This window comes from Doryrhamphus excisus, linkage group LG11 (genome assembly GCF_037039965.1).
Source record: "Doryrhamphus excisus strain RoL-2023G ecotype Guam linkage group LG11, RoL_Dexc_Guam_v1.1, whole genome shotgun sequence".
Classification (NCBI taxonomy): Eukaryota; Metazoa; Chordata; class Actinopteri; order Syngnathiformes; family Syngnathidae; genus Doryrhamphus; species Doryrhamphus excisus.
The window spans coordinates 170,837-190,146 of NC_136367.1; the positions used below are offsets into that span (position 1 = coordinate 170,837).

Here is a 19,310-nt window from a genome sequence, read left to right on the forward strand (position 1 = left end):
GGTCCACCCGTTAGCCTGTTCTAGTCTAAATGTTGCCAAGACAAGTTGGACGGTAGCAATAAGAAAAGTTAGAACGTTAAGACAATAACCAGGTGTGACGCCACTTTGGGATGACATGAAGTAGAAATATAAAAATGTAAAAAGGTTGGGTGAGCGTTGCAGTGGCAGTGAAGTGATCACATAAGAACAGGAATTCTTCGTAAACATCATAGCAGCAATATTAGCACTTAGCGTTGTGACCAATAGGACTACAAAGCTACGATTCACTCGTTCCATTCATTGGCCACTGCGTGGACCTGGCTGGAAAGCTGGAAACATTCCTCCTGCTCTGCTTCCCCGGCTTTAGATGGAGAGAGAGGGCAGCAAAATGGTCAAGCACTTTATTGGCAGGGGAACATCGACCCCTTCAAGTTTTCATCAGGGCTGCGGTACGAGCATGATCTTTGACCCTTGCAGGCGCTGCATGGAAAGCACTACATCACAAATACTTGGTCTCAGCGGCTGCCGAGGAAACATTCAGCAAAGATATTCCAAAAGGCGAGGGAAAAAGCCGACAAGCTGAAGTGAAATGAAGCGCTCGTTGTGCTTCAACCAACCTTGATGGCAGCTGGAGTCATGGCATGTAAACATCACTTCCTTGTTGCGACACCTTCACCCCCCCGGCTGGAAAGATGTGTGCTCCTCTTACTTTGTGCTTTGGAGATGTGCCAGTGATCCCAAACGTCAGGAGAAACCAAGTCGTGTTGAAGCTAATACTGAACCAGCCGGAAGACTTGGAAAAGATTCCCAAGGTTAAAGAGGTTATTTTTAGAAACAGCAATACTTTGGATCAGATTTCATTACAGCTTGACTTGAGATGATCATTGATCGTGGATCATTTCCTCCCAAGGACGGGCAGACCAGCGGACTGTGTTGGACTTCAGAGGTTCCTCTGTTGAACTTTAGTTTTTTCAATGAATTGTGAAAGGTGGCTTTGCTCCAGAAGACCACCCATGAAGACGTCCCCTCTTGTGCTAAGACATCTTGGAACAATGCGAAGATGAGTCCGTGTTGAGGACTTCGATCATGGTTCTGCTGGACGGGAAGGTCTCCGCCACGGAGGGAAGATTCTGGTACCAAGGGGGTAGACTGGGGGGGGGGGATGGGGCAGAAAGAGTTGGTAAATATTTATCAAAATAACTGACTTGAATGATCAACATGCACTCTTGGATCTTAAAAGGAAAAGAACACTTTGGAATGTTGCCCATCCTCCACCATCCTGATGTCAGACATGAACACACGCCTTTCCCTCTCCTGTTGTCAAAATAGTAAAAAAAGGTCAAGAAGAAGCGATGTCATGGGACACACCTATTCCACCTCCAAGAAGCCACCAAGGCTCCATGTCCATCATGTCAGCTGCTTATGAAGACCTTCTTATTATTATTATCAACATTGTTACGCCCAAGAACTACCTTACTGGCATAGCGACACCTCGCCTGGCCACACCACAGCGGCTAGCAGCTAGCAACTAGCTTCAGCACACGTTGGCTCCCGATGCATCAGGCCACTAGTCAAAAGGTAACGCTAAATACAGTGTGTATATATATTATACACACACACACACACACACTGGCAGCGCCACTTCTGCTGAGCTTGGACGCTTGAACTTCTCACAAACATCCTGAGGCTCATGGAACTAAAAGTCAAAGGGTAGAGCCTAGAAAAGGATCCCATTGGCTGGCCGTCCAAAGGCCTGGTCTCCTTCAAGGTTTGGAAGCAGCAGGAGAGCACCAAACATGGGACAGTGACAGCTTCAGGTCGCGCGGGGGCGTCAAATGGTAGCCGGCTATGTGTAGGTGGGGGGGGGGGTGGGGGGGCATCCCTCATGACAGAAAGGCCTGGTCTGTGTGGTAATGACTGGCTTTTTCAACACTTGACAAGGACTTCTTCCATAGGAATAAGCTGACTCATCCTGCGCCTTCCCTCATCTAAATCCAATGGAGAACATTTAGGGATGGATTTACAAAAATGGACATGAGTTCCACACAGTGAAGCCATCTTCAGCACATGGAGCAACATTCCCTCTAGCCTCCTGGAAGCCAACGAGAATGGCACGGCTACTCATCACTCTCTCCTTTGTACACTTTTTATTTCCAGCGACGCTCTTCAACTTTGGATCAGCTGATGAGCAGCCTACTTCAGTAGGAGGCAACATTCTTCACGTTTGGAATGAGCAAGTGTAATGTTGGACGTCCCAATGTGCTGCACTCACCTCCTGAGGTTCATCCAGGTCTTTGCGGTTCTACTGAAGCCGTCTGGACTGGGCGTGGTCATGGCCTCAAAGTCCACCAGCTCCACAAAAACACAATCACAAAGAAACAAGGCCCAGGAGAAAGGATTGGCCTGTACTTAGGAAGAACTGCTGGGCCTCCAGGAGCGCTGCATGTCATCTCAGCGCTTGCAGAGACCGATCATCAATTCAACACAAGAGTGACCTTACCTTTCCTTTGGGGATTCGACCGCTGACCTCCTTCCCGCTGGCCATCAGCGAGCCCATCACGACGGAGTAGGCCACCACGCTGCGCACACGCGCACACACACACACACACACCCCTGCTGTTATACATTATAAACGGTAGAAAATGGATGAATGAATGGTGGATGATCACCTGGAGCCTCTGGAGAGCGGCATGAGGTTGCAGAAGTAATAAACCAAAGAGAGGATCAGGTTGCACACGGCGTCTGCGTCCTGAAATGAAAAGAGCCAAGGCCATCATGGTCCATTCTGGAAGAATAAACCAATCCTTCCCCTTGTGGATCAGAAGAGCCTCAGACTTACCCCGAGCTCGGTGGAGAGCATCAAGGCCTTCCCTTTGGCCGTCAGCTCTCTGTAGATGGACTCCATCTCCGCCTGGTACTGCTGCGTGCGCTCCTCTGTGGTCTGCGTCTCCACCGAGAAGAGCATGTTGCCCACCCTGCCGGGCCCAGCACAAAAAGGCGGTGATGGGGTTTGCTGGCTGATACTCGGCACGCAAGCCGCAGCTACACACCTGTCTCCTGTGATGGTGATGGTGACGCCATCGTATTCTTTCCCAGAATCCTTCATGCTGGGCACTTTGGAGTTGACCGTGAAGCCATCTCTGGTTTTACTGTTAAACTGCTTCAGGTAACAAAACACAGAAGGTTTAAGTATACAAGTGCAGCTAGGCTAACATGGGCCAGCTAGGCTAACATGCAGAGCGACAGCTAGGCTAACATGCAGAGCGACAGCTAGGTCTCATTTTCTCTTCTTCTTTCTCTTCCAATATATTGGGTAACAGTGCAACAGTGATTATAGGGGTGTTATTTCTTGCCTAAAGGGCTCTAATGATGACAAAACTGTATTTCCAAGCTGGCAAACGGATTTCTATGCCCTAGCTAGAAAGATGTTCCATGTGTAAATAAGGAATGAGGAGCCAAGAGCAGCCAAGGAGGAGAGGTGGTGGTATAGGGAACATGTCGTTAGGAAAGCCAACACGGAGCATCTTTTCTTTGGAGTTCCACAGTTCCTTTTCATCCTTACCTTCATGATAGGAAGGAGGTCCTCCACTTTATTCACATTCTCCAGGGCTTGGCGGACCTCTCCCAGTCCTCTGGGGTTGTATGCCCTGGGATAGACCACCCCCCCCACACACACACACACACAACAGTCAGACGTGGAAGCAATATGAACAAAAAAGTGAAATGTGAGCGAGTGGGAATACCCGTGGTAGACCAGGATTCGGTCTTTGATGAAGTCCAGGATTTTGTCAAAGTAGGCCAGGTATCTGATGTTGATGATCTGCCCCCTGAGGGAAGGAAGGGATAGGAATGAAGCGTGGTGCCGGGCGGGACACACACCTGGGAAAGTGAGCGAGTATCTCGCTACATAAGAGCTGCAAAGCCAAGTCTCAAGGGTGTCCAAAGTGCAGACGGGGGCCATTTATGGCCCATGGCTGTTTTTTATTGGCCCTCAGCTCACTCAAAATGGGATTAAACAAGGAAACTAAAATACAACAGTAATTTTACAATAAAGAAAATAAGGAAATACTAGAATGAATATCAGAAAAAGAATAAAGCTGTACTTTTTGGGAAATTAGATGATGATAATGTGATAATAAGGTTGGTGTGAAGGTCCACGGTCCATCCCTGGCACGTGGTCAATAAATGCCTGGTAGGTGTGGCCTGGTCGTCTGGTCACCTGATGAGGTTGATGTGATTGTTGAATCCGCGACTGAGACTCCTGGCGGGCATCTGGTCCAACCACAGAACCGGCTGGTCGGGATCAGCCATCCTGCCAGAGGTCAAGTATTCCAAAAGGGTTGCATCAGATGACTATAATAATAATAATAATAATTCTACTTTTCCATACACAAGCAATGCAAACTCATTCGGAACGAGGGATGGATGGAACCTCCTCATTCGGAACGAGGGATGGATGGAACCTCCTGTTGATGCAGAGTCCCGTACCTCCTGGTCAGATGGACTTCTGTGCCACATTGCTGCCACTTGCATATCACAACAAAGCGTGCTTTCATTTCCCACTACACGGCCCCCCACCATTCAGACGCCCCTGCTGTAGACAACCCCCACCGATGCCACCAGGCATCCCCTGGTTGTCATTCCTCCGTACTCGGCACGGCCCGCCACAACAATGTGAAATCCCACCTCCTCCACTTGACAGCCACGTCAAACATGTCCCTCCACTGCATCTGCCTGGTCCTGCCGTTGACACGCACTTTGGCGTTGCTCCACGTGCGCTGCATGGCCTGCATCACCTCCAGCGTGGCCAGACCCATGGCTGCAGACAGCCAGCACACACAGCTGGTTGGAGAAAGACACAGACGGCCCGGCTCTCGCAATGTGGGTCACCTCTGTGTATCCTCCGGTTGGGCAAGAAGCCCGGGGTGTCGTACTGCATCAGCGCCCCGAGGTGGTCCGCCGTGCAGATCAGCTTCTGGACCTCCGCGCTGTAGCTCTCAAAGTTCTGCAGCAGCACATCCCTGCCAGGAGGAAAAGACGTTTTGCAAGCTTTTCATCTCAGCTGCTACCAGGTGGAGATGTACAAGATGTTTTTCTCAAACTAATCGCTAACTTCCTGCTTCTGAAGACTACAGAGACATAACGGTTCCTTTCTACGTGTAGCTCAGGCACGCAGGTGAAGGTATGTTTTCACGTGAGCTCAGGGGACGTCACGGCAGGCTGTCAGGAGCCAGACGTAGCGCTACGTATTCTATGTATTATCAGCTAGAAGACTATTTCATGTCATGTTATTCCCGGTTGTGAGCCAATATCCCGATATCAGCCGGATCGGCAGGGTGCAGCCTAGTATCAGGCCTACTTGATGTGCGGCTGCAGGCCAGGCTGCTCCTCATAGTCTTCTATGAGGAAGGGCAGGTTCTTGGCCCAGTGATTCTTGAAGTTCCCGGGAAGGTCCTGGTCCACGTTGTACTCGGCGACCGGGACGTCCAGGTGGGAATGCAGGTAGCGAGAGTACTCTGGTGGGAAAAGAGGCGACTTGGAATCACGTGGAACGTGTGACGGGCGGCACCCACCTCGGAGGTATTTGACTTTGAGGTATTCTGAGCTGGCCTTCTGTCCCAGCAGGGGGTCGTTGAGCATGACTTTAGTCTGAGCTTTGATGCCCTCGTAGAACTGGCCCATGGCCACGTGGCTCAGGCCCTTCATGTACTGGCACACCTCGTTGTAGGGCTCCAGCTGGAGACACCTCTGCACACCAGCAGGAGGAAACATCATCATCATCATCATCATCATCATCATGTGCACGCCAAAGGCCAAAGGCCAAGCTATCATTTGATTGGAGCTTTTATCATCATCATCATCATCATCATCCTCCTATTTCAGCCCATCGGCAGCATGTCTCCACCTTGAAGTTGCCGATGGCCTCCTGCAGGGAGCCGTGGTGGTAGAGCATCATGCCACGCAGCTGCAGGGACTGGATGTGGTTCTGGTTCAGCAAGAGGGCCTTCTGGAAGCTCTCCATGGCCGCCTCAAAGTCGCCCAGCTCTCTGCATGGAAATGAGCAAGGCATCAAGGGCAAACATGAAGAGGACGTGAGGGAGCGCTACCTGTAGGCCTGCCCCAGGCTCTTGTAAGCGTCTATGAAGTCAGACTTGAGCCTCAGCGCCTCTTTGAACGTCTCGATGGCCTCCTGGCCAAAGGACAGAGGTGTCACACGGAGAGCAAGCGGGCCAGGATGCTGGATGCAAAGATTCTCCCACCTTGAGCATGCCTCTGTGGAAGAAGGTGAGGCCTTTGTAGAGCATGGCGATGGGCTGATTCTTCTTCAGCTCCAAGGATTGCTGGAAATCCTCCGAGGCTGCCACGTAGTCCTGTGACATCGGGCAGGAAGTCAGGATGAAGATGCACATGCGCTCAACCGCAATGACTGCTGGTGGAAACCTCAGAGATGAAGAGCAGCGTTCCTCGGTGTCTGTAGAGACGAGCGGACGGATGCAGCTGGATGGCTTTGGTCAGGTCGGCCAGAGCCTCGCTGATGCGGCCCAGAGGAGACAGGATCTACACACACACCAACGTCAGTGTCAGAAAGTGGACGCGTTTGGCGTGGCCTCACCTCTGCTCTCTGCTCGTAGACTTCAGGCCAGTTGGGCTCCAGCGTGATGACTCTGTTGAGCTCGTACAACGCCAGGTCAGCATTTTTGATGTCCTGTCAGGGCCGGAGGATTGAGTGACAGCAGTTATTACGGGCATGAGACTTGGGCAGAAGGCAATTAGAAGACAACGAGTGACTGGCACTGCACACAGATCAAACAAGCTTAAGTCAGGGGTGTCCAAGGTCTGGCCCCGGGCCATAAAAGCGATCACGTTTCATCTTCATATTATCTTTTCATCTATTGATTTGAAACGTAGATGCAAGTGTAGTTTGTGCACCTCTCGAGGTAAGAAGGCGTGGACCAAGTGTGGGTTTGACCAAATGTACCCATTGAGATACCATGACATGACCCTACCAGGAGGAGCAGGGTACCAGGAGGGGCACACGCTCCCAGCAGCCGCTGCGACGCCACGCAGGTCTCAAACGCTGCGTTTTAAGTGGCTGCTAAGGTTTGTTTGTGCTTGATGTTTTTTCCTCCATGTCGTGACTTCCCGAGCTCACATGTAACCCTTCCCTGAAAGGAACGACGTACCAAACGCTACGTGATGAGGGGAAGACAACTTAGCCACGTGAAACACCTGAAAGCACCGCAACCTTTGAAAGGTTTGCTAGAGACCTTTGAGGCATCACGTCGGCTGCTCGGCGCGTGTATCTGAATACAGTGCACCAGCAGGTGGCTCCTCCCCCTCTGATGATGTGCTAGGAGCCGTGTCCTGGTATTTCACCGGGGTTCTTCAAATCCTCGTTTGTTCCAGGCCTTCTTACCTCCGGGGGTGCACAAACTGGCAAGCGGATATGAGTCGGTTCTCGGTGTCATATTGCTCATGGAAACAACGGTAGCGGTTAAAAGGGGATAGCGTGCATCCCTGATAGAAAGCTGGGAAGACGTGCCTTCTCGCCGACTTCACGATGCGGCGCTCACCTGGAGGCTTTTCTTCCCGTAGGCGATGCCGCGGCCGTAGATGGCGCTGACCAGCTCTGGGTCGCCCTGCAGCCCCACCGCCCCCAAAAGCACGTAGCGTCATTCAGCTGTGGAGGTTATGATGATAACGGGAGTAGACGCACCTGCAGCAGCAGCGACAAGTGTTTTATTGCTTCGTCGTACAGGCCGTTGCCGATCAGGACGTAGCCGATGGCTGCAAAGACACACGAAGAGGCGATGAACCCAACCGCCAAGAAGGGCTCACGATTGCGCGGCAGCAGGAAGGCAGCCTACCGAGTTCTTCGTTCGTGTTGGCACTTTCCACAGGGAAGGGGATCTTCTTCTGCTCGATGAACAGCCTGGCTTGATTCTGAGGAGACAGACGTTGCTGACACGCTGCGACAGCAAACAGCAGCTTCTGAGCGTGCGTGTTCTCACAAGAATCTTCTCCGCGTTCAGCGAGAAAACCGACTGGCAGGGCGGGTTGCTTCCCTCCTCGCAGTCTGGGTCTTCCAACTGCAAAACAGACGACTCTGAAAGGACATGTCAGCGTTTCTTGCCGTGGGAAGCGTCCACATGAGCAGTATTTCCACTGGAGCCCAGCAGCAACCAGCTTTTATGTGTGGCGGACCCCACTAACAAAACTTTGTCACAACTCTTAATGTCAAACATTTGACTTTGAAAGGCTCACTTCCACGTCTGGTTCCGTTAACGTTACTATCTGAGGGAATGGGGGGGGGGGGGTTCTCAATTTACCAGAAAACTGACGCACCATTAAAACGACATGCACACGCATCACGGCTAATTCCATACCAATGGCATCCCTGGCCCGGCTGGCCCTGCCACAGATAAGTTGCAGCCCTGTGGCTAGTAAACCTGGGAAGTACTACACTACCACACATCTAAGTACACATCACAGTATTTGGCTTTTTATATGCCATCAGCTATCAGCAAGCTTTTTCCATATGAAAAAGCACCTGCAGTATGACGGCCATGACTGCGACAGCAGAAAATAGACAGGAAACACTTTGTATTTTCAATCTTTAGGCAAGTACCTGCCTGGACGATGCCACAGAGCTCCTGGCTGGACTTCAGTCCATCAAGAAAGAAGCCTCCAACTAGAAAGTTATGCTGTGCTGGAGTTCCGCCCACGCAGGGGCAGCACCCCCTCCCTATGGGGCTCAGTGGTGTGTGGCCATGTGTCTGCGTCCAACTGGCCAGCTTGTGTGGCTCCAGGGCCAAGGAGTGTACCTTCTACGGGTGCAGGCTGCAGCAGGCAGATAAGGTTGCCAAGCAAGATTCAAGTAACAGGACTTGTATCGTTTCATTCTAGTCAAGTGGAAATGTACAATGTGTCCAATATTCGGGGGTGCTGTTGGACACTGCTTATTTCTCAAGCTTCCAAAACTGAAATTCAATCTCCTCTAGTTTCCATGAATCCACCATGAAATGATGCAGATGCAGCCAAGCTCTACTTGCATTCTATGATTTTCTTTCTCATTTCAAATATCGCATGGCAACCTGTGCTCATTGCAGCAGCACAGCTCTACAAGCGCTTCAAAGTCTGCATAAACAGGAACTCCAACCTCCCTAGCGTGACTGGAACATTGTTAACATTGTTAAGGAGTGGAAATTGTTCACTTCTGACAGGCTTTGCTTTGCCGCATAAATCTGTGGGGTGATGAAGCAGGTGTTCTCCTCTACAGGAGGCTTGTCCTGAATAGTCTCATGAAATCAAAAGGAACGTGTTGAGATGTCTCTCTCAGGCATGAGCACCTTGGAAAACCGGTTGATTCTGTCTGGCTGATTTGCCTTCAATGACACAGCAACGTTTAGAAAGCCACAAGATAATGATCGAGTCCTGTCACGTCTGCAAAGCCTGCTCTTAAATGGCTCATTTTATGAATGGAGTTTGGCGATGACTCCCCCCTCCCCAATGGTTAAGCTAACTGACACTTGTAGTTGAGATAAGTCCCAGTTTGCCGGACTTGCTTAGTTTGTGACATCTACAGCATCGATGGCATCAAATGAGAGGGTTAAAGCAACACTTTAGTCCACATTAAAACACCCGAGCGAGTAGCTTCGGAGCTGTCAAAGGTTTTGTTGTCAATAGCTCGGCTATGTCGGCATGCAGGCGTGTTAGCTAGCAACGGTTGAACCGGGGAGGACGTGGCCGAGGAACGGCCAGACTTTTACCGCAGTCCGCCGCGTACTCCTCCCACTCGGACAGCGAGCTGCATCCCTGCTTGTGGAGCTCGCTGTTGAACAGCGTCAGCGTGGAGAACAACTCGGTGGCGAGGACCGGCCGCCGAGGGCAGCAGAGCAACGAGAGAGCAATCACAACAACGGCCCGGCTGGCAGGGGCCATGTTGGGCTACATGTCATGAGCGGCGCCGCAGCACGCCCCCTCTCCCAGCATTCCTTGCGGCTGTCACACCGCCCTTTCAAGAATCACGTGATGCACATAGCAACGTTTCCTTTGTGGTCATTTAAAAGTCTGGTTTGCGTATGTTTGGTTCACACATGCCTATTGCTTAGCGGGTTGTATGACGGAAGATCACGTGGCCACGTTTGCACAATGTCCGAAAAGGAGTCGGAAGAAGCGCAGTTGATTTGACCCTGGATATTAAAAGTCTTTGTGACTTTATTTCCTTGTCGTCGAGACGATCTTTATACTTTTCAATGGAAGAAACGGAGCCGTTCAAAAGAAACGGTTCGTTCGTGAACGTCACAACACCACACAATACTTCCGGTGTAGAGTGCTGGCTGGAAAGAATGGGGCGAGTGGTCTTAAGGTGCATAGAATGTAATGAAAAGGCGACAGAGCTGCACAGAGATTATAGCAACGGCATACTGAAGATAACGTTATGTGTGAGTGCCATTTTTATACACTTACATTTGGGCGTTAATGTTGATTAGCGTTAATGGCGCTAGCTTGCTCGCGAGCTCAGTCGGGATGGGAGATACCGCAGATGTTTGTATACGGAAATGTGAAATTATCACGGTAGTGTTGAATGGACAGGAAATATTACAAAAGTACTGATATACACAGTGGAGTCTGACTAAGTTTTAAATTCAAGAAAAATGACGCTCAGTATACTTTCCTTGGCAAGCCGGTTGGGAACTGCGCATGCGCTTTCGCGCTCTAAAGCTCTAAGGGCACGTGATCGCGCAATGCATTCTGGGCCTTGGGCGCCATTTTTGAGAGTTCGAGCTCTTGTTTACATCATACTGTTGAGATTGTTAACATGGTTAATCAGTAATACTGACAAGGGTGACATTGCTACTTTAAATAGACAGGGCGAACTGTGATATATGATATGATGTATTGACTTCATAAAAGTGGGAAACGTAATTAAATATCCTGTTTTAGGGGTCTTGTCAGAAGCCTGTGGACAAGTACATAGAATATGATCCAGTTATCATCCTGATTGATGCCATCTTGTGCAAGACCCAGGCGTTCAGACACATTTTATTCAACACAAGCTTGGATGTAAGTCATGCAAGGGGGGAAAGGTTCCTCATTGACCCCAAGTGTGGATTCTAAAACGAACAATCACGTTTTTATTAAGACTGGATGGACTAATTGTTTTTGTAGATCCACTGGAAGCTGTGCGCCTTTTGCGTGCTGTGCGAGGCCTACCTCCGGTGGTCTTTGTTGCACAGTTCAGAGCCGAGCGGCCACCCTGCCGACATCATCAGGTATGCCAAGGAATGGGAATTCTACGGCATGGTGGCCTTAGCATCACTGGGTAAGGCAATGAGAGCAACTAGAAATGGAGTCCAGCTGTGGTATTTCCTGCCATTTGCCGTACAGAGCTGGCAGCATTCTGCGGCGGCGTGCTGTGTCTCCTCTGGGCCGTGCCGGGTCGTCTCCAGGGCCACGATGTGTGGCCTCTCCTGCGAGCGCTTCTGCTGTCCTGCTACGGCAAGGTGCTCCTCGTGCCCGCCGTCATTTGGGAGCACGACTTCTCGCCGCTCTGCCTGGGCCTCATCAAGCTGTTTGTGCTCACCTCCAACAGCCAGGCCGTCCGAGGTCAGCGAACGCGCCGCACGCAAGGGTTGATTGGTCAACAGGAGACGTGCTTGACTCTCTGCCGTCTCTCCCGCAGTGATCCTCAACTGCAGAAGGCGTCTGGCGCTGGTGGCTGTTGGCGCGGGCCTGCTGTCAGAGATGTTGGTCGCTCGGGCCTGTCAGGCTGGCGGGGAGCATCCAGGAGACGGAGGCCATGTTTGATCGAACACTTTATATATTCATCTCCGGGATGAGGGACCGACGGGGAACCTGGGACTTGCATCAAACTGAACTCATGCTGGCACGGGATGTCTTCACTTGCACTTGTTTCCTTGGACTGAGAAGTTGACCTTCTTTGTACCACTAAACACAACAAATAGCAACCTGGCCCAATCGTCTATTGTCCTCCATTGTTGCCGAATGGCTATAGACAGACTTGACTTGACAATGACCTTTGACAGCCATACGGTGCCTCGCATACATCAGTCCAGCCATCCCTTGTTTATGGCGGTTCCTAATCGGTTCCACATTCCACTGCCATAAAATGTGTCTATGCTGGAACTACTAACCTGTTGATGATCTTTTATATCTGGGTTTTATAGAGCCCTGCAGACATGAAATAACACCTTCACACTGCTATACTCAATAGAGTAGACATAATCATAGAAAATAAGCCATCTTGGACATGAATAAGACATTAGCATTGACAGCATACTTCCTAGGGTGGCTATACTTCCTGGACATGGCCAAATGGGTTGGAACTGCAGCACTTTATTTGAGGAGGGAGAGATGGATCTCTACAGCTTAGGAAGGAGGGGCAGAAGGTTAGGGTGGTCAAGGATAGGAATGGAAGTGTACTGACAGATGCCAGGAGTGGGACAGGAAGATGGAAAGAGTACTTTAAAGAGTTGATGAATGAGGAAAAGGAGAGAGAAGGAAGAGTAGAAGAGGTGTCTGCTGGCGACCAGGAAGTAGCAAAGATTGGTAAACAGGAAATGAGAAGAAGTCGTACATGGGATTCTTTCCATTTTATTCCCGTAAAAGTGACTTTTGTTCAAAATGCATTTTATTCTCAAATCGCTGCTGTTATGAATGTGGCCCTAATATTCCATCCTCCGTTGAGGACAGTTGATGCTAGTATGCTAATGTAGGAAACAGCACCCTCTAGTGGTTCCGCCAAAGAAGGCTAGCTTTGCCTGATGTGGTCATGGTGGAATTACAAGATGCTAAAAAGTAGACAGAAGACGTCCCAGTTGACCGGCTAAAAATGGGATGTTGCGAATGGTAATAAAAAGGTACATGAACAGGAAATAAAGAAGCAATGCATAAAATGTCTGCTACGTGTTTATGCGTGTCGCTGCAGGCCCGTGTGGATTTGTATTTGATTTTTTAGCGTCCTCAGCCAGCCTCCTCTTTCCTTTCCTTTCGTCCTTGTGACGGGAAACGATCTAAAGGTGACGAGCGGTTAGGAATGTGGCCTGTGACCAAAAGCAGCAGATCCCTGAGATGAAGGATCGCCTGATAGACACACCGCTACGTCGGCGCAGGTCTTATTTTGGAGGGAAATGGGAATAAAAGCACAAGAGCAAATATCCTTGAGAGAGTGCTGCTGCCTCGCCGCCTTCCTTGCACGCAGCCATTTAATCCCACGTAATCCCATGACTTAGCCGTTTATCGGGTCGGGGTTCCTGTGCTGAAAACACAAGCTAATTATTTGCTACACAACCGGCTGGGCTGAACAACCGGATAAACAACTTCTCTACACTACTCGCTAGGAAAGGCCCTGCTTGGCCGTAGTAGTACTACAGTACACGGATACAGTCCATTGCAGTACTACAGTACACAGATACGATATGTGGCTGATACAGTCCATTGTAGTACTACAGTACACGGATACGATATGTGGCTGATACAGTCCATGGTAGTACATAGTAGTACTATAGTACACAGCGAGTCCATTGTAGTACATAGTAGTACTATAGTAGTACATAGTAGCAAGGCTAGGTCATTACGATGTAGAACTTTAAAGCATACATATTTTATTGAGTATTTTGTAGACATAAACATGATAGCAAACAAGGACTTGCAGTCCAAGTACAAAGAGTTTGTAGTGAGAAAAGCAAGGTCATGGCGACCTTCCACTGCCCCCTGCTGGTGTGGAGGAGCATCGTGTGGGCGTGGCTACGGCAGCAGCTGCGTGGTGAGTTCAAGTGAAAGGAGTGAGCCCAGATATACATCCCATGAAGACGGAACATAAACACCACCAGCCTAAAGATGGCAGGTTACACCTGAATACAGATGCTAACGTGTTAGCATGTAGCTGGCCTTGGTCTATATAGGGTCGTATACAGTATAGAGCAGGGGGGTCAAACTCCTGCCAAGGGGGGCCGAGCCACGACAGGTGTTCTTTCCAGATGGTCAATGGAATAATGACCCCCCCCCCCCCGGCTTGAGGGAAGGAGATGTCAGTGAAATCGGCTGCTGGAGAAACTGCTAGGAGAGGAAAGCTGCAGCGCTTCCGCCCTCTGTGACACACGTGGTACAGAGTATAGAAAGGGGGGGGTGTACCTGAGGCGCACCAAGAGATGCTACAGAACCTCCATTGCTTCAACGTGGACATTCGGAGATGTGGCGTGTTTGTTGCGCTACATGACTGCTGCGTTTCCCCAACTTTGAGGCGCAGCCAAGCACCACACGGGAAACACAGCGAGTGAGGTGATGGCTTGGAAAGGCACTGCAGGCTATTTGCTGTCCTATGGGGGGGGGGCATGACAAGACCGATACTGCATGATGCTGATATGAAGAACTGGCTTGTATTTACATGCAAGTGTAGCTTGTGCACGACGTGTGACATGACCACGACCAGGAGAACCACAGCTTAGAGGGGGAGGAGCCACCTGCTGTGGCCCAGCAAGGTGCCCTGCAGTGGGGCGCACACTCCGAGCAGCAGGGCTGGCGTTTCAGGTGGCTGATGAGGATTTTCTTTCCACTCACGGCGGCTTATTGGGAATGTTTACGGGTGAGCCGAGGGAACGTTAGCACAGGCAGGAGAAGAAAATGAGCACCTGGTTTGCGTGTTTTTAAATGATAGGGTAGCCATTTTGGATGGCATCGGATGTATCGTCGCGATGTCCTAGCATATCATGCACCCCAACGGATGATTCTCCATCATCCCTGCCAAGACTGGCCGTTACTGCACGTGTGACAGAACATTTAGAAATCCCCCGTGATGGCGTGCTAATCCATCAAGGAGTTTCTACTGTGCTAACGGTTAGCCTTCAGCGGACTACTTTTCCCATCTTACTTCATATGGTTTGGATGTGGATTTGTATTTGGTGTCTGGTTGCTCTCCAGGCCAGTCTAGTCCCGTATCGGTGGATGACTTGAGATACGGTACTCCCTCCTTCATGGCTTCAAGACCCGACAATACGTTTGTACTTAAGGCATAGAGATCCTGTTTACCACCTTCTGAATCATAGCACCCCTACAGTCACCTTGCCACTCCTACTGCTCGATAGACATCTCAGTTAGCAGGATGGGTGGACAGGAATCCCGTGTCGTTCTTACTGGGGCTGTGGTGATGTCATTTCAAGCGCTAATAAAAGGCTGTGATTCTAGTCTGCCCCCCGGTGGCCAACGTAGAGTACTACACTGGCCAGTTGAATGCTGGTCTTGATGCTTAAAAGGCTTCATTTGGGTCAAATACATTCTCCTTTGGGGACGTAACGTAGCCAAGCCATCATACTTGAATGACAGACTGTAGATGACCACCACGCATCCCACCAGGCAGCCTCAGAGTGCCTCCCCACAAGAGAGAAGCATCCATACGATGGGGTGTACCTAATCAAGTGGCCATCAGCGCTACGTAAATCTGAGGTGAGCTAATTGCACAGCAGACAGTTGGAGTGCTAACGCCCCCCCCCCCCCCATGGAAGGACCAGCGTTGCTAGTGTGACGCACATTCACGTGAGGTGGGCCAATCCCGACGTTCTTTTAGCAATCAATTCCGTCTTGGCCGCAAAGCCTCCCCGCCGCTTCCAGACCAAAGGAAATTGAAACCACAATAAATAAAACTTTGTTGATACATTGATAGAAGACAAGCGCTGGAGGCAGTAGCTTGGGAAAAAAATCAAAAAGTAGTCGACTCATTTTTTAGCGTAACCAAGTCTCCCAGAATAGACAGTCCAGGGGTGCGGAAGCCACGCCCCCTGCAGAAGACGCCAACGGTGGTCCCGGTCCTTCCCGCCCTTGTCCCAACAACCAGCGCTCCTCCACACCCGGGCCTCAGATGGTGACGCGAAAGGACTCCCAGCTGTCGTCCTTGCCGACGCCCCCGCCGTTCTTTGCCACCACCTCGCTCTCGGCCTCCGCGCCCGGCCGGTCGCCAGTGGGCGTGGCCCCCGTGTCCGGGTAGTACTCGTCGTCCTCGTCGAAGTATCCGTTGTCCATCATGCTGAGGCTGGAGGCGGCGCTCAGGTCCTGGCAGCTGCCCTTGTACTCCTGGATGGACTCGTGCAGCGACCACAGCTGGCACAGCAGGGACATGTCCTGCTGGCGCAGGCCCACCTGCAGGGGCGGCCACGGGAACCCCATTAAAGACAGACCCAGACCACACACACACAACATGGCCACCAGGTGGCATCAGAGGCGGGCTTTTCTTCCAGCAAAACAAAGGTTAAAAAGCTACGGGTTCAACTCATCACACGGCAACTTAACACCCGCCATCACCAACCGAGATATACAAACATGTACCGATATGAGTTTAGAGGGAGGGATAAATAACATTTTAAACTTTCCTGAATGCATTTTGTTTGTGAAAACCATTTCATTGGCGGAGCGCAGAAACTGACGGATGGCGCTGCAATGCTGCTTCTGCCCACCAGAGGGAGCCAGAGGACATCAGGTTAGTTAGCCCTAAATTAGCCGCACCGCCGTTTGGGAAGAAGTAGCAGCTTATACACGGGAATTTAGGGTCTTTAGACATGACACCAGACGAGGCTGGTCGGCTGAAGAAGACCCTAATCTCCTCCTTCCAGGACCCGGGTGAGGCAATCTGTCCTGGAGTCAGCGTACTTGCTTACAAAGGAACTTTACTGTGGAGAAACGTTGGCCTTCTGAGAAGCAAGCACAACTTAAAGCTCTCCAAGGCAGACGGTTGGACCAAGCCTCTGTCATGGAGGCCATTTGTGTAGCAAACCAGAGCGCAGAGGAGCTTGACATGGCGTTCGGCCCCACGCCACCCAGCTGACAGGGCACATTGTTTGCCCGACCGCAGCGTCACTGCATTCCCGCATCAACAAATCCCAGGCGGTTATGACTGACAACCCCCCAGAGGGTTGAAGAAAGCTGGTGTCGGCGTGGAGGAGATGATGATGATGTTTCTGTGACCATCAAGTGTTCCGGTCCACATCTGGGCTGCTACACATGTATCTCCAGATACCTACAGCAAATGCTCCATGCCTCCAGGACAGCTGGAAGTGGAATGCAACACAACCCAAAAGCCCCAAGCCCCAAGCCCCAAGTGCCAGACTTCGCCTAACAAATGCAAGTTTGTGACTCCAGCACCTGAAAAAACGCTATTTCCTGACCAAACGAATCCAAGGCATTTGCTTCAGGAAGAACGTGGATCTTTTAACAGATCGGAAACAAAACTGGTGTAGATTTTGTCACGATTAGTGTTAACGAAGGTTTAATCTCACGACTTGTGATTTGTCGCATTATTAAAATGAGCTCCGAACACAGTGAAAAGTTGCTCACGTCATTTGATTAGCAGCGTAAATTCCACGCAATAAGCAAGCCGAATATGCCGGAACGTGTAATCCGTGAGATTCTACTATGGATTATGCTGTAGGGTGAGGTCAAGGGTGGAAAAGTACGGCGATATGTGAAAGCGTGAGTTTCCTTAAGGGAATCTGGTGTCGCTTACCATCTCTTTCCGCAGGAGAGCCAGGGCGGCGTCGAGGCTGGCCGGCTTGTTGGCCAGCAGGTTGTCGGCGTTGTTCCTGCCCCGGCTCAGGTCGTCCTGGATCATGGTCTTCTTCACGTACATCCTCTCCATGTCCCTCCAGGAGCCGCCGCTGGAATTGAGTAATCCGCTCAGGCTCTTGGGAAGCGGAGGCAGACCGTCGATGCACGCCATTCCTCCCGCCATGCCGTTGGCCGACTTCCCGTTCATGGCGACGTGTAGCGGCCGAGCGAGACGGTAAAAAACGTCACCTTTAGTGACTGACACCGGTCTGCTGGTCGCGCTGGTGGCGTATGTCACACAAAGACGGCGACGAGGAGACACCTCTCTGGGACGCGCAGCAACAGCCTCCGCCCGGGGACACTGGCGACGCCATGTCAAGCCGTCCGGACTGGAGGCAGAACTACTTCCGGTAGGAATTTCAAAGAAAGAGCGACCAGGAAAGCTGCGCGAAAGAAAACATGAAAAAAACAGACATGAAAACCGACGATGAGCACTTCATTGGGAAGGGTGATCCAGTACGGAGTAAAATATATTCAACAGAGTCACTTTCATTCTTCTACTTTTTTTCCAAACAAACCTGTTACCTTTATTTTGAAATCGACGTGCCCGGTGCTGTTGTCGACCTTTCTATCACGTTGGACACGATGGCTGTGAAATAAAATCAACTTCCGGCCTTAACGCTGGGGCTGCTGGGCGTGTCCTCGCAGGCACCAAAGTAACATTCAGACATTGTTTTCAACCACGTGGCAATCCTCCTCGTTGTTACGCCCCTGCCGTCCTTTCCAATGGAACGGTCCTAAAGTGTTTTTTCCACACAACAAGGCACCAAAATGCCAGCGTGAAGGATGACGTTTTTCCATGTTTTCTAGCACTTGGGCGAGAGCTGGAGCCTATCCCAGCTGACTGTAGAAGCGGGTACACCCTGGCTAACGAAGGCCACCCCCCCCACCCTCGTTCTCATCCACTTTCAATGATTTGCTTCATCGTCCTCTTTTGGAAGAGCGACATTATTTATAATCCCAGTTGATAACCTGACAATGGTTTTTGGCATAATCCTTCACGTCTGCAAAGCCGGCCAAGCAGTCAACAAATGAGAGAGAGAGAGAGAGAGAGAGAATGGTACAAAGGACAGATGGTGGCTTCACTTCCAGCCCCACCACCACTAGAAGCAACAACAATGGAAGCAGCACGCACACACGCACGCACACGCACACACGCACGCACAGGCAGCTGCATGAACCCTAAAAAGATGTTTTCCTGTTTTTAGATTGATCCAAAATCCTTTTGACTTCCCAAAGTAGTACGTTGGGTTCCAAAACATGGACCTCTGATTTCACTTTTCGGTTGTTGGAGACCGCTCGGCCATCTCTGTGTGGAGTTTGCATGTTCTCCCCGTGCATGCGTGGGTTTTCTCCGGGTACTCCGGTTTCCTCCCCCATTCCAAAAACATGCTAGGCTAATTGGCCACTCCAAATTGTCCATAGGTATGAATGTGAGTGTGAATGGTTGTTTGTCTATATGTGCCCTGGGATTGGCTGGCCACCAGTCCAGGGTGGACCCCGGCTCTCCCCAAGAGATGGAGAGCTGGAGTCCCCGGAGAAAACCCATGCATCCACCGTGCAGCCCCAACTTTTACTGCACCAATAAAATACAATATTAAGAGTTTATTGACAAATGATGCTGTATGTTTAGTATACTATACCTTCATATCTGATGTTGCTGTCTCCGCCCTGCTGGCCTGGTGAGGAACGGCACACTTTCTACTGCAGCCTTT

At 50.7% G+C, this 19,310-nt stretch overlaps 3 protein-coding genes across 4 annotated transcripts; 1 reads left to right on the forward strand and 2 right to left on the reverse strand.

Annotated features, from left to right (window-relative positions):
- Positions 1-366: 366 nt before the first annotated feature.
- Positions 367-10,179, reverse strand: ttc13 (tetratricopeptide repeat domain 13). 2 transcript variants are annotated; one of them, XM_058071186.2, is made up of 23 exons: positions 9,750-10,179; positions 7,992-8,086; positions 7,848-7,923; positions 7,697-7,767; positions 7,554-7,619; positions 6,593-6,685; positions 6,421-6,537; positions 6,240-6,350; positions 6,087-6,169; positions 5,885-6,026; positions 5,553-5,727; positions 5,339-5,495; positions 4,870-5,000; positions 4,666-4,798; positions 4,199-4,291; positions 3,723-3,806; positions 3,542-3,626; positions 3,030-3,136; positions 2,819-2,954; positions 2,649-2,728; positions 2,480-2,558; positions 2,252-2,331; positions 367-1,128 (listed from the first exon to the last, which is right to left on the reverse strand). In XM_058071186.2, the coding sequence occupies exons 1-23, from the start codon at positions 9,919-9,921 to the stop codon at positions 1,014-1,016; spliced, it is 2,481 nt and encodes an 826-aa protein (XP_057927169.2). In that variant the 5' UTR covers positions 9,922-10,179; the 3' UTR covers positions 367-1,013. The 2 variants fall into 2 exon arrangements, with proteins under 2 accessions (XP_057927169.2, XP_057927160.2); XM_058071177.2 differs by having other exon boundaries at positions 3,030-3,139; positions 9,750-10,160.
- Positions 10,180-10,272: 93 nt separating this feature from the next.
- On the forward strand, positions 10,273-11,955 carry arv1 (ARV1 fatty acid homeostasis modulator). The gene is made up of 5 exons (XM_058071410.2): positions 10,273-10,424; positions 10,927-11,046; positions 11,152-11,305; positions 11,371-11,589; positions 11,666-11,955. The coding sequence occupies exons 1-5, from the start codon at positions 10,329-10,331 to the stop codon at positions 11,788-11,790; spliced, it is 714 nt and encodes a 237-aa protein (XP_057927393.1). The 5' UTR covers positions 10,273-10,328; the 3' UTR covers positions 11,791-11,955.
- A 3,231-nt stretch (positions 11,956-15,186) lies between these two features.
- fam89a (family with sequence similarity 89 member A) lies at positions 15,187-17,920 on the reverse strand. Its single transcript, XM_058071421.2, has 2 exons — positions 17,495-17,920; positions 15,187-16,134 (listed from the first exon to the last, which is right to left on the reverse strand). The coding sequence occupies exons 1-2, from the start codon at positions 17,741-17,743 to the stop codon at positions 15,853-15,855; spliced, it is 531 nt and encodes a 176-aa protein (XP_057927404.1). The 5' UTR covers positions 17,744-17,920; the 3' UTR covers positions 15,187-15,852.
- Between the last annotated feature and the right edge of the window lie 1,390 nt (positions 17,921-19,310).